The sequence below is a fragment of the Canis aureus genome, chromosome 24 (genome assembly GCF_053574225.1).
Source record: "Canis aureus isolate CA01 chromosome 24, VMU_Caureus_v.1.0, whole genome shotgun sequence".
NCBI lineage: Eukaryota > Metazoa > Chordata > Mammalia > Carnivora > Canidae > Canis > Canis aureus.
In genome coordinates, this window is record NC_135634.1 from 24,650,612 (window position 1) to 24,663,181 (window position 12,570).

At 41.1% G+C, this 12,570-nt stretch overlaps 1 protein-coding gene across 1 annotated transcript in view; it reads left to right on the forward strand.

Moving 5' to 3' along the window:
• Positions 1-12,570, forward strand: part of GALNTL6 (polypeptide N-acetylgalactosaminyltransferase like 6) — a 1,162,298-nt gene that overhangs the window by 1,089,923 nt on the left and 59,805 nt on the right. Inside the window, exon 10 of the mRNA XM_077868561.1 lies at positions 6,825-7,046. Within this exon, the coding sequence (XP_077724687.1) occupies positions 6,825-7,046 (222 nt within the window). The remainder of the gene's footprint in view (positions 1-6,824; positions 7,047-12,570) is intronic.

Sequence of the window (12,570 nt, forward strand, 5' to 3'; positions counted from 1 at the left end):
TTGCACAATAAAGATGATCAGTCAGAGCTGGAAATCTGTTCTTATAAACTAAGCTAGAATGTGATTTAATGGCCCTGGTAAAATATCAATTCAAACACCTGATGAGTGTTAGAATTAAGGAAAGATTTAGCGTCAGATGGTGCAAAGAAAACAAGACTTGAATTCTAAAGACCTCTAATATAAGGCTGAATGTGTTAAGTATGTTCATAAATATTTGGGCAACACAGAAAAATAGGAGTTTGGGTCGAACAGAGGAGAGTATGGTAACACACAAGAAACCACTGAGGTTGACATAAAAAGAGATGATGCTGTCAATGTCTTGTACATAGAAGGTGCTCAGAATGACAGTTTTTATTTCATTTACCATTCAAGAATTAGGAAGATCTGCAGCTTTTAAAAAATAGAGAACTAGAGAAATCTTCATTTGCTCTCTACACCAAAAAACGAATGTATTCTTCAGCTCCAGTAGCTATTCTTATCAAACCGCTACACAACTTCCACACTGGATGAAAAACCAACAGGTGAAAACCTCCTAGATTCACTTTGGGTGCTTGGGGCCTCTCCCCCAGTCTCCCTGTCCAGGCTCAGAGCCTGGCTGGAACCCATCTCGTATGTGCAGAGACAGAAGGCCTTCAGCTACTTATTTTCAGATTAAGGTTAACAGTAAACACTAAATTGTCCACTCCAGCCATGCTGAGCCCTCACCTCTAGCTTCCAATTAGCACTGCTGTTATCTTAAATGATGTGGCTGCTTCCCTGCTTGCTTCACAGATAGAGGGCCAGCGGGATCCCACCTGTTAGAAACAGAAACACAGTGGGATTGGGAAGCATATTTAGATCAACTGTGTGTTATAGCAGGCTTCTCTGCAGAGAGCCTGAAACTTCTCTGGAATAATTTCCACAGAAGCAAAACATTCACTATGTGTTAGCAATAGCATCAAGACATGCCAGATTCTGAATATACAGTAACTTAATGAATTGAAAAAAAAATTCATGGAACACATATTACATGCATATATGTGTGTGTATATATATATATGTGTGTGTGTGTGTGTGTGTGTGTGTGTGTGTGTGTTGTAGTAAGGTTGCCAGATTTGGCAAATAAAAATACAGGACACCTAATTAAATTTGAATTTCAGACAAATCACTTTTTTAGTATAACTATGTCCCATGTTTAAGGATAAACTGAGGCATATTAAAATTTTTTAAGGGTTTATTTGAGCAAAAGTCTATTTGAATTGGATACTATCACACTGGAAGTGGTTAAACAGAAAGACTTATAGAGAAAAATACAAAAGCAAAGAAAAGAAATTATTTGATTGGCTATAGCTTAGAATCTAGTCTATTTGTGATCGGTTGGGCCTAGTGTTTTGACTTCATAACCTTGAGATATTTATTGGCTTTGATTTCAGTTTGCATAGGTAGGCCACCTCAATCTGGTGGCTTCCTTGTTTAATTGAATTGAATTCAGTTCAATTCAATTCAACACATTAAATGTTAATAATCCAAGCATTTTACAACTAGTAATCACACTTATATTTTTAAATTATTTGTTCTTTACTTGAAATTCAAATTTAACCATGTGCCCCACATCCTATTTACTGGCATCTGCATTTGGGAGGAATAAGAAGAGAGTTTCTGAATGGGCGAGATCAGACAAATAAGGAGAAGTGCATTGAAGCAGAAGAAACCATATGGACAAAGACAGGGAACAGCTGTATTTTTTTAAGTGGCAATGAACAGAACAGATTCCATAAGCAGAGGTCCTGTATAGGAGAATAAAATACAAGAGGACTGTTAGGGACTGTTTGGAGGATGTCTTAAACAGTGAGCCACCCTTCTGCAACAAAATGGTCGGTGGGGCATAACTCAAGAGCCAGCGGTTGAATTTCTTTTAGGGGAACCTTTGCCTGGTAAAACACCTGGAAAGGACATTTTGGCTCTGGAGGGTAGGCCTCAGGGTTTGGCCAGGATAAGCAGGGACAGTGAGAATGCTGAATTATTTTGTGTGAAAAGAGAGAAGAAATGATGACATTCTGGTGCAGTCCTACCAAGGAGACATAAGGGGAAATTTTGAGGACCGCAGCATGGAAAGGGGTCAAAAGACAGGAAGAAGAAATTTTAGCCAAGGACTCTACAGCAGCCAAAGACTGTGAAAGAAGTTCTATATTCCACCTTACATCATCTGCCGTGCTTTGCCATCTGAGGCTCTGCCAACCACCACACCTTAGTGATCTACCTGCGGCGAGAGTGAGAGGTGAGGAGGAACCCATGAGCGCCCCCCTCAATGAGTGAGAATAGCGAGCAAGCCCGAGGCAAGACACCACCAGAAAGGTCCCCCAACAGGAAATCAAAGCGAAGGATGAATATGTGAACACAAAGCCCTGGGAATACACACAGATCTTGAGGGGGGGTGTATATATAATTTGTAGTTGAAGCAATCTTATTTAAATCTCAAATGACAGGAACCCCAGCTTAACACCTGGCTCTGTGTATTTAAGAAAACCTTTATAAGTTAGAGAGGAAGACAAACCATGAGAGACTCCTAACTCTGGGAAACAAGCAAAGGGATGCGATAGGGAAGGCAGGTTGAGGGGCTGTGGTGACTAGGTGACGGGCACTAAGGAGGGCACTTGATGGGATGAGATGAGCACTGGGTGTTATACTATATGTTGGCAAATTGAATTTAAATTTTAAAAAAGGAAAAAAAAAGGACAACCTTTATAGATCCAACTTCAGATACTTTGAGAGTAAATGATTACACATACAGATCTTCCAGTGTCCATTCTTTATTCTTTCTTTTGTCTTGATAAGTAGTTTTTGGACATTTTAGCATCTTCACCAACATTCATTCAATCAATCCTAGGGAGAGATGGGCCCACTCAGGTTGATTTATTTTTCTCTTTGTTACCATCACCAGGAGGAGATGTTATTAGATGTCTCAACTGCATGATCCTGTACATGTGTACACAGCTGTGGATGTGTAAGCGAGAAATGTAGCTTTGCTCCTATCCCATTACCTCCATGTATTTGGATGTGTGTATATATGTTCCTATAGAAATACCTCAAAAAAAAAAAAACCCTCAATGTACTCAAATGCATATATGAGTATTTCATTTCCTGGACAGATGAATTTATTCTACAATCTGTAAAAAGCCAATGAAACTCTTGCAACCTCTTGTAATATTTCTCAGCTGTGATTCCAATATTTTCCCCAAAACTAAGTACTGAGTCATGATTACAGTGGAAAATTAGCACAGTATATTGTTACTTCCAGAATAATGACTTCAGAATGACATTATTTGGCCGGTCACCTGCACTGTTTGTGAGTGAGGACTATTCCTTGACTATAATAATTGACTCCTTCGAAAGTTTCCTCCTGGTAGGAAATTCAATTCAGAGAACAGAGCGTCTATAATGGAGGATGTCTAATGAGTCATCGGGAACATTAGAGAATGGGCAAGATGTTGTATTTATATTTAAATGTTTATGTAACACTCATTGCTAGAGGGAAACTAGCTATTACAGTTTTTGCAATTATCATGCTGTTTCTCTTTTCCTGTCTCCTGGAAAGCTACAAAAGAGGAATCAATGATTTGATATTATCCCTGGAATACACTCATGATCCTGCTGCTTATTTTAGAGTGTTTGGGAAATCAGCAGACCTAACCTGCAACCAAGTTTATTTCAATTTGAAAAGGACATGATAATGCAAAAGCTACCAGGCTGATTCCCCAGTTAACTCTACTGGTTAGCTTCCCTAAAGCGGTTGACAATTTACCAGCGTGCTATCTCCTGCCCCATTTACCTATTGATGATGCTTATCCTAGCTAACATTTATCATGACATCTTGAGTCATTTCCAGTGGAATGTATCTGAACTAATCAGTTCCCCTTTGAGTTTTATAATAATTCCTATTTCTATTTCAAAAATCCAAAGCAACTGGGGTGCCTGGGTGGCTCAATTGGTTAAGTGTCCGACTCTTGGTTTCAGTTCAGGTCATGATCTCGAGGTTGTGGGATCAAGCCCCGAATTGGTCTCTGCCCTCTCCCTCTGCTCCTCCCCTTGACTGCATTCTCTTTCTTTCAAATAAATAAATAAAATCTTTCTTAAAAATCCAAAGCAACAAATATCTAACCTTTAGCACCAGCACTTTTTAAAAAAATTGTTCCTATTTTCAGTGCCTTTATTATTGGATATAAACATACTATAAATTTGTCCACATTCATTTTATAATAGATCTTTTAATTCAACAATTAGCATGCCCAGTTGAGCACACACAGGTGCTTGGAATCATTCAAGGTGCTGGGTTTTCTAATTAAAAAGCAGATCTATACCTAACTTCATGAAATGTACAGTCTAAAAGTGCTTATTTACACAAGTCAAAATAGATTGCTCAGTGACAAAGCTATCAGAATTTTTAAGGCATGTCTTTACTTAATAAAGTCATTTTCTCATTATTCCTGGGTAATTTACCTCTTTGTCTCTGTTTTTTTATATTCCTCTGCCTTTATTCACTTTCACTTATCAGAGAAGCATAAAGTAGTAGAAATTAAATATTTCCATTTTATATAATAATTGGATTTTAGGATAAAGGTTGGAACTGCAGCCTAAAATCTAATTTGAATATAAATAGTTTTAAAATTATTGACTGATTTTTTCCATTCCATCTTTAAATCTTTTTGCTAATCATAAAAATTGTCCACCTAAGGGCAGATAAAAATACAAAGCATTTCATCCAGAACATTTACCAGATTGAAAGGTAAATGGTGAAATGACATTGAAGACTTGCTCTTAAATGTTGTAGGGTATGTGTGTAGGACAGGGCCATCACAGAGCAGAGGTTTCAACCATCGTCTGTTTCCTTATCTTTCCCCCAAACAAATCAGGCAACTTGGAATCTGTGGCAAGGGCTAGGATCTTACAAAACAACGTTAACTCTGATGGTGTGCGGTAGTAAACTGGAGTCAGAGGAGTGGAAATTGTCACGGGCAAGGAATGCAGATGGGACGTGAGGCAGCGCAGCGACAAAGAAACCCTTCTACTCTCCGCGTCAGGAGTCTTGGAAAGGAAGGAAAGCAAGGCAACCGAGAGATCAGAGTAGTCCTTGCAGCACTGACTCTCCCGTGTGCCTTGCTGAATCAACTGAGCCCTACCTCATGCCCACCAGTGACCAAACGTAACCAAGGAGCCCATGGAAGCAGCGGAAGAGTAGGGGTGGGGTGAATGGAGCCAAAAATGGAGGGAAGAGACTCAGCGGTTGAGGGTCTGCCTTTGGCTCAGGGCGTGATCCCCATCCTGGGATCGAGTCCTGCATGGGGCCCCCCGCTGGGACCCTACTTCTCCCTCTGCCTGTGTCTCTGCCTCTGTGTGCGTGTGTCTCATGAATACATAAAATCTTGAAACAAACTGGGATGGAAGAGAGGCCCATTAGGGACACTGGTGGGGGGGGTGGGGGGGACAGAACAAACAAAGGGTATGATCTTACTAGGACTAGGGTGTTCGGGGACTCTGACTCCCAACACACCTCCGGGCACCGTTTCAGGCCTTAATTAGGATGCCTTAACAATCTTTAAGATAAAATTATTTTCTTATCACTAGTTTTTACTTCAATGACTTATGCCAGGATCTTATTAAAGTTTCCAGCCATTCTGCTCACTGATCTTCTAAGTACAAATGAGAAACTGGAAAGAGTGCATGTTCACGGGGCACTTGATACAGAAAATTTGAACACAAAACAAGAACCAGAGCCATGGGACACCTACAGGACACCAACACCTGAAGCCATGCTACAAACTGGGGAGGTCAGAACTCAGACCCTCTAGATAGCACAGCTGTTCTCATTAGCGCTCAATATGATAGAGCTCTAAGGGATGTCAGAGGACATCTCATTGCAGCTAAAGACCAGGGAACCCTTCAGTTCAACCCTCCAATTACTTTCTTCTAATAATTATTAATAATAATAATAATAATACCCATAGTACCTAGTATGTGCCAGGTACTATCCCAACCACTTTATGGGTGTGACTTCACTTAATCCTACAACCACTCTCATGATGTATGTATTATTATCTGTACCTTCTCAGGTGAGGAATCTGAGGCCAGAAGTGGATAAGTTATTTGCTCTGTCTCAAAACTGATGAAAGGGCTGAGCTTCCTACCCTGAGCCTACACAGTCTCCCGCCCCTAAAGAGCATGCTTATTTTCCTACCTTCCTTCTACTTCCTTCACCTGTGGAAACATCTGCAGAGAAGACCAGCTACTCGGTGCTTCCCTTAGCTTCATTATGCTTCATTATGCAGTAAATTACTGAATTCTGCTTAGCAGACTTGTACATAGAAAATATCATCAGAACACAAGGTCTTCAATTTAGTAATGCTGGGTTGTCTATAATTGGGAGAGAAGAATAACAGCTTGTTTGTCCTCTTTCTTACCAAGACCCTAACTGTTCTTTGAAATGGTTTAAGCAATTTGATGCCGAAGAACTTCATTATCTCCAGTTTCAGCTCCTTTAGTTCTATGTGAAAAATAAAGAATTTGTAATCATGAAATAACAGGAGGGAAAGTTAGTGTAATTGTAAGCTGAAATTTTACTGACTCTGATAAATTATCTAACTGGCAGCTGAACCCATGCATGTTAGTGCAAGGCCTCAGACAAACTATATCACACCCCTTGATCTTATGAAAACTCCCATTTGTTAATAAGTCACCCACCAGCACTGTCTGAGGTTGTCTAATTTCTTGCACTTTTTTCAATTCTAGCACACCTAAAATCACCCCTTGAGCGCACTGGTCAATAAATGACCTTCTTTTCTGCTGCACAGAACCTGAAGCGGGTGGCTGAGACCTGGATGGATGAATTCGCCGAGTATATTTACCAGCGGCGCCCAGAATACAGGCACCTGTCCACCGGGGACATCTCCGCCCAGAAGGAGCTGCGCAAACAGCTCAAGTGCAAGGACTTCAAATGGTTCATGGCTGCAGTGGCCTGGGACGTGCCTAAGTACTACCCTCCAGTGGAGCCCCCACCTGCTGCCTGGGGGGAGGTGAGGAGAGGCTGCATGAAACCTGCTCTTACCCAGTGTGTCCATCTCTCCTGGGCTCAGTTGGCGGGAGGGACTGCCAAAGCCTCCCACTCCTTGCCCTAGAGCCAAGTAAGAGTAGTTTATATCATCTCCGATAAGTGAACACCCAACTATTTTTTTTTTTTTAGAAATCACCAGGGATAAACATTCAGCCCTCAGCTTTGATGGTCCCACCCAAAACTCTTGGCCACTACTAACTCCTCAAATGGATTTTTTTAATACACCTGAAAAATATTTTTATTTGAGATTAGTGAAATGGCCATAAGAGCTTGCAGAGAATGCAAATATCTGCCATGCTACTGTGTAAATAAGTATGACTTGATCTCCACGATGGAATCCCTCACCATCCTCCATGCGTAGCCTCGTTGCTATTTGTATATGCGAGGGTGAGGTGACGGAGTGGCTTGACTATTTTCCTAGCCAGAGGTGCTATGCAGAATCATGAAGGAATGCATTTCCATAATACCCAGAACTGTGGCGCACGCAGAAGCCACATCGGCTGCTTAAATAAGCACTAACCTTTCCACCTTGGAATGCTTCTTTTTTATCTCACTTCTTGATTTAAAATGGAAAGAACTAAATAGCCCCAGTTCCCAAATTTAAAATATCTATCTTTTGGCACAGAAAGGACTATTGTTCTGGGTTCAGTTGCGTTCAATCCTGTTACTATAGCCTTCTCCTCGCAGAAAAGCATATGCTAAAGCAAGGACTAAAATTGGATAGGGTGGATTTATCCTAGCAATTTAATCTGCTTTTAGCAGGAGGCTATGAGGGGGAAATTGCAGGCTGGGTGGAATGCTAGTGCTGTCCTCGTTCTCAAGGATTTCAGATGCCAGGAGGTGACTAGAGTGCATTGTGGGGGAGTTTTTTCATCATTGTCCCTGGTTTTGCTGTGTGGGGGAGAACATGCCTCAGCCTGGTTGGTGTCTGTGGCTCGTCTATATACAGGTTTCCCCATGACGTGGCTGGAACAACCAGGATACTGAAGTAGCATTCTTGGGTGAGCTGTCCCAGCTCCCCTTGGAAAATATTTCAAGTGCACTGCTTGTTTTGCCAAGCAGATCCCAAAAGATGTTCTCTACCTGTGCCTGGGATACCCAAGGCATGAAGGAGAGTCAAGGTCCAGAACATCACTGCATGTTCCACTTCCAAATGGTTTTGATTGTGCACATGATCCTAATACTGGCTGCTTAAGCCAGTTGGTAATCCGATCTAATACTTTGCACCTTAAACATTTCACTAAAGCATCCCTGGAATATTAATAATATTAGTCGGCTCCTACTAGTATCAGTTAATCACCACAGAGTTCATTTATAGCAATAGAAATGGAAAGTATACCCCAAGAAAAGCTTTCTTAGCCTAACGCATTATATGACACAGGAATTTGTTGCTCAATAAGCGGGAGGGTGCCTGTGTAAGACGTTTTTGGTTAAGGTTACATCTCCTACCTATGATCATTTAAATGCAGCTCTGCCTTAGTGACTCAAAAATACTCTCAAAGGGGCACCTGGGTGGCTCAGTCAGTGAAGCATCTGCCTTGGACTCAGGTCATAATCCTGGGGTCCTGGGATGGAGCCTGCTTCTCCCTCTCCTCCCCACTCTGCTCTCTCTCGCTATCTCTGTCTCTCTCAAATAAATAAATAAATTCTTTTAAAAGAAAGAATTACTCTCAAAGACCTCAGCATCATTGTGTGATCTGCAGCCATTTAAAACCCTATTAAGCTTTTCCCCGTCTCACGTGGAAACATATATTTTTGTTCCTACGTGGTTACCACTTCAAACTGCAGCAGGTCACATTTTCCCTTCATACCTGATCAAATAATAGCCAATATTTATAAAGCACCTTGCTTGGAAACAGACTCAAAGCTTCCACTGATATTCTAAAAAAGATACAACTTCCCAGAAAAATCAAAATAACCATCTAAAGGCCAGGTAGGCTTTAGCAGAAGATTGTTATTCATTACCTTGCTTGCCTTACACCTTTACACTACTTGCCTGGCTCTTAGAAGCATTTGCATTCATCATTTCTGGTCTAAACAATTACACATTGAGAAGATCAGATTTTTTTTAACACGATGATAAATTTCTTTCCCTGGAGCTTCAGCACAGCAAACAAAACAACGTTATATTTAGGTTTTGGGAAAGAAAAAAATGGGCTATACTTCAAGGACCAGTTGCATTCAGTTGCATTTGTTCCATGAAGGTGTGGTCCACAGCAAAAATGAAGACCTGGAAGACTGGAGGAAGGCAAAAAGAAAGGAAGCCAACAAGTGACAAGGACTTGGGTTGGCAAACACTCTTGAAAAATACCTATTTCACAAGCAGACTAGATCCGTGGGAGTAGAAGTAGTGCATGTACATTTAATGCAGGAGGCAAGAGAAGTGTTGAAATGCAGCTTGATCTAAATGAAATCATGAAAAAGAGAACTACTTTCTAACTATATATGTGGTGATAGCAACCTACTTCTTAACAGGGGATAAAAATTACTAAATGTGCAGGATATATCTGTGGATCATTTTCTCTCTGAAAACAGCTCTTTTGAAGTTATCATGCTTATGTTTTTCTTTTCCCTTTAAGAGGGCTTTTTAAAATATTTTTTTTATTTTGGAATAATTTTAAATCTGCAGAAGAGTTGCAAAGATAGTACCTCAAGTTCGCAGGTTAGTCTTCACTCCAGTTCTTCCAAGGTTAACATCTTAATGTTTGCCACATTAACCACAGTATGTTAAAACTAAGTAATTAACAATGGTACAATACTCTAGCCTAAACTACAGATTTTATCTAGATTTCACCATTTTTGTCATTCATGTCCCTTTTCTGTTCCAGGATCCAGTCCAGCATATGAGAGGGCACTTTAATTTTCTATAAACTTTAAATTAATTGTTAGAGTGGGCAAAGCTCCTAAATAAATATAATAGGTCAATTGCTGTTTCTGTAAGAAAGTGAAAAGGGAAATGCAGACTATGTGGCTCTTTTGAAGCGGTTATAGAAAGGAACCACAAACCTCCAGCAACGTAAACACAAGAATCCGTTATGGGAGATCTGTGCCAAAAGCAGGGTAACTGGCTGTTTTATGCACTTGTACTTGGAACGGTTTCCACCTGCTTGGCTGTGCCAGCCTGATTCTGGGTAAACAATGAAGTGATTAGGCAATTTTTGGCGCTGGTTGTTAGAACCCACCTTGTAAAGGATATGTTACAGACCATAAATAGCCTATAAACTGCTGCTCATTTCCCTGACAAATTCAGCTGGATTATTGCATTTGTCTCTTAACTCATCTCTCTGCTTCTGCCCTCACTCCCTTCTGCTTATTCTCACCATAATCTACTAAAAATGGAAGATCAGGTCATTCATCCATTCAACACCTTGCAATAGCTAATCTCTCTCGGAGTAAAAACCAATGTCTTTATCTATGCCCTGAATGGTGTGACCCTTGCTGCATCCCCTCCAACCTCCTCTCTTACTACTGGCCCTCTGGCTTCCTCTTCTCTACAAACACTGGCCTCATCACCGTTCCTCAAATAGGCCAGGCACAATCCCATGCCAGGGATTTTCCACTTGCTCCTTCTACTTAGAATCCTCCAGCTTCAGGAATCCTATGGCTCCTTCTCTCACTTTCTTCTGATCTTTCTTCAAAAAAATTACCTTCTCAGTAAAGCCTTCACTGATCGTCCCATTGTGTGCAACAACCCACACACACATGCACACCCATACATGTACACTTCCAATCCTCCTTTCCTACTGTATTTTTCACCTCAGAATCCATCACTATATTGAATATTATATGATGCATTAATTTATCATGTTTCTCATCTATTTCCCACACTAGAAAGCAAGATTTGTGACATAGGGATTTTGTTGATTTGTGAAGTTACTATTGCCTTCAGTGTTTGGAACATAGGATGTGCGCAGTAAATATTCACTGAATGAATGAATGATGAATCAGTGGAGGATTTTGGCTCCCTGTTGTTCCCCTTGCCACTCACTGCTCTGTCTAGACACCTCCATGGAGCACTCTGAGCTCTTACTCTGCTCCACCTCACAGGGGAAGAGTCTCTGTACCCTCCCTTTTTGGCCATACATTATCCGCCACTTTGGAAAGCTTGGCCAGGAAGAGTTTGAGATTGGAATCTCAGGTAACCGATCATGATGGACTGACTCTCAGTCAAGCAAGATATTAAATATTCTCTTTTGATACCCTAAGGAGAAGAAGGGAAAAATCCCAAAGTGAAAATCCTCTGTTCCGGCAATTTCCAAACTCTCCCTGCCAGCTTCCTACTTAGAGGCAAGAAGAGATTAAAGTCATATCTGATAGAGAAGTAGCTCTCCAGAGAAGAAGTCACTCCATCCTGGGGGTGGTGGATAGTGGGTGGTTCGTCCTCTGGGAGTGCGTAGAATGGGTGGAGCAGTGAGGAACAATGGGGCCCAGAGGAAGTAAATAGGATTTTTGAGCCGTGTACTAAGTCGAGCATCCCTTTGTGTTATTCAAATAGAAGCAATGTGCTTTTCCACGCTGCTGTGTTGGACAGGGTAAGAACAAGTTTAAAGTGGAAAACTATTCTTAAACCACGCACATATGGAGTGCCTTTTTTGTGTGTGTCAAGATACTAAATGAAAGAAGCAGAATTTCCTATTATCTTTCTCATTCTTACCCCTTCCCCTCCTTAGAATTCATGAATTTGCTAAAGACATTTATAGTATTCCTTTATAGTCCAAAAAGAAGAGTTCTGCAGAATCCCAAATATCACGTGGAAGAGAGAATAAAAGATGTAAAATAGACAAACGTGCCTTTCCCAACCAGCACCATAGATTCTTTGAAGATACGTCTGCTTTCTGTCCTCAATGTGCCAATCTTGGCGCATCCGTCTGTCTTCTTGCAGTTGTGCAAAACTTTTTTTTAAATCTTTATTTTAAAAACTCATCTCAGTGCTGAACTCCTTAGGCTGCTATTTAAATTCCTTTCTCAAGATTAATGTCACCCAGGACTGTGGAAATTCACACAGGCAAGCGCCCTCAATAATTCCAGCCATCTCCTCTGCTTCAGCTGCACTTGACTTCTTTAAAACTTGTTTTCCTCCTCTTTCTTCTAATGTCTTCATGGTATACAGGCTTTTCAAATTTCTCCATGTCAGTTTACATGAAAGGAAGTTTGGCCCTCGGTGGTGTGTTATCTGAAAGACCATCTGAGGATGTGAGGTTGTCTCTTTCAAATCCGTTCAGTGTAAATGCTACTGCTGTGCAAGCCGAGCTCAAAGCCAGCACTTGATGCACCGTGAGTGAGGCTCTCTCCTGCATTCCCTTGGGAGAGCTCAGGCCAGTTTTCCCCGCCTCTCCGCCCCTGCAAGCCAATCTTGCAACCCTGGAGAGCTGCAAAGTGAGATTGTCCTGCCATTCACTTGGCATCAAGACAGGGACTGGCCCTGCCATTCATCTGCTTTCTGCCTAAACCAGATCATTAAATTAAGCAGTCATTCAGAGATGATT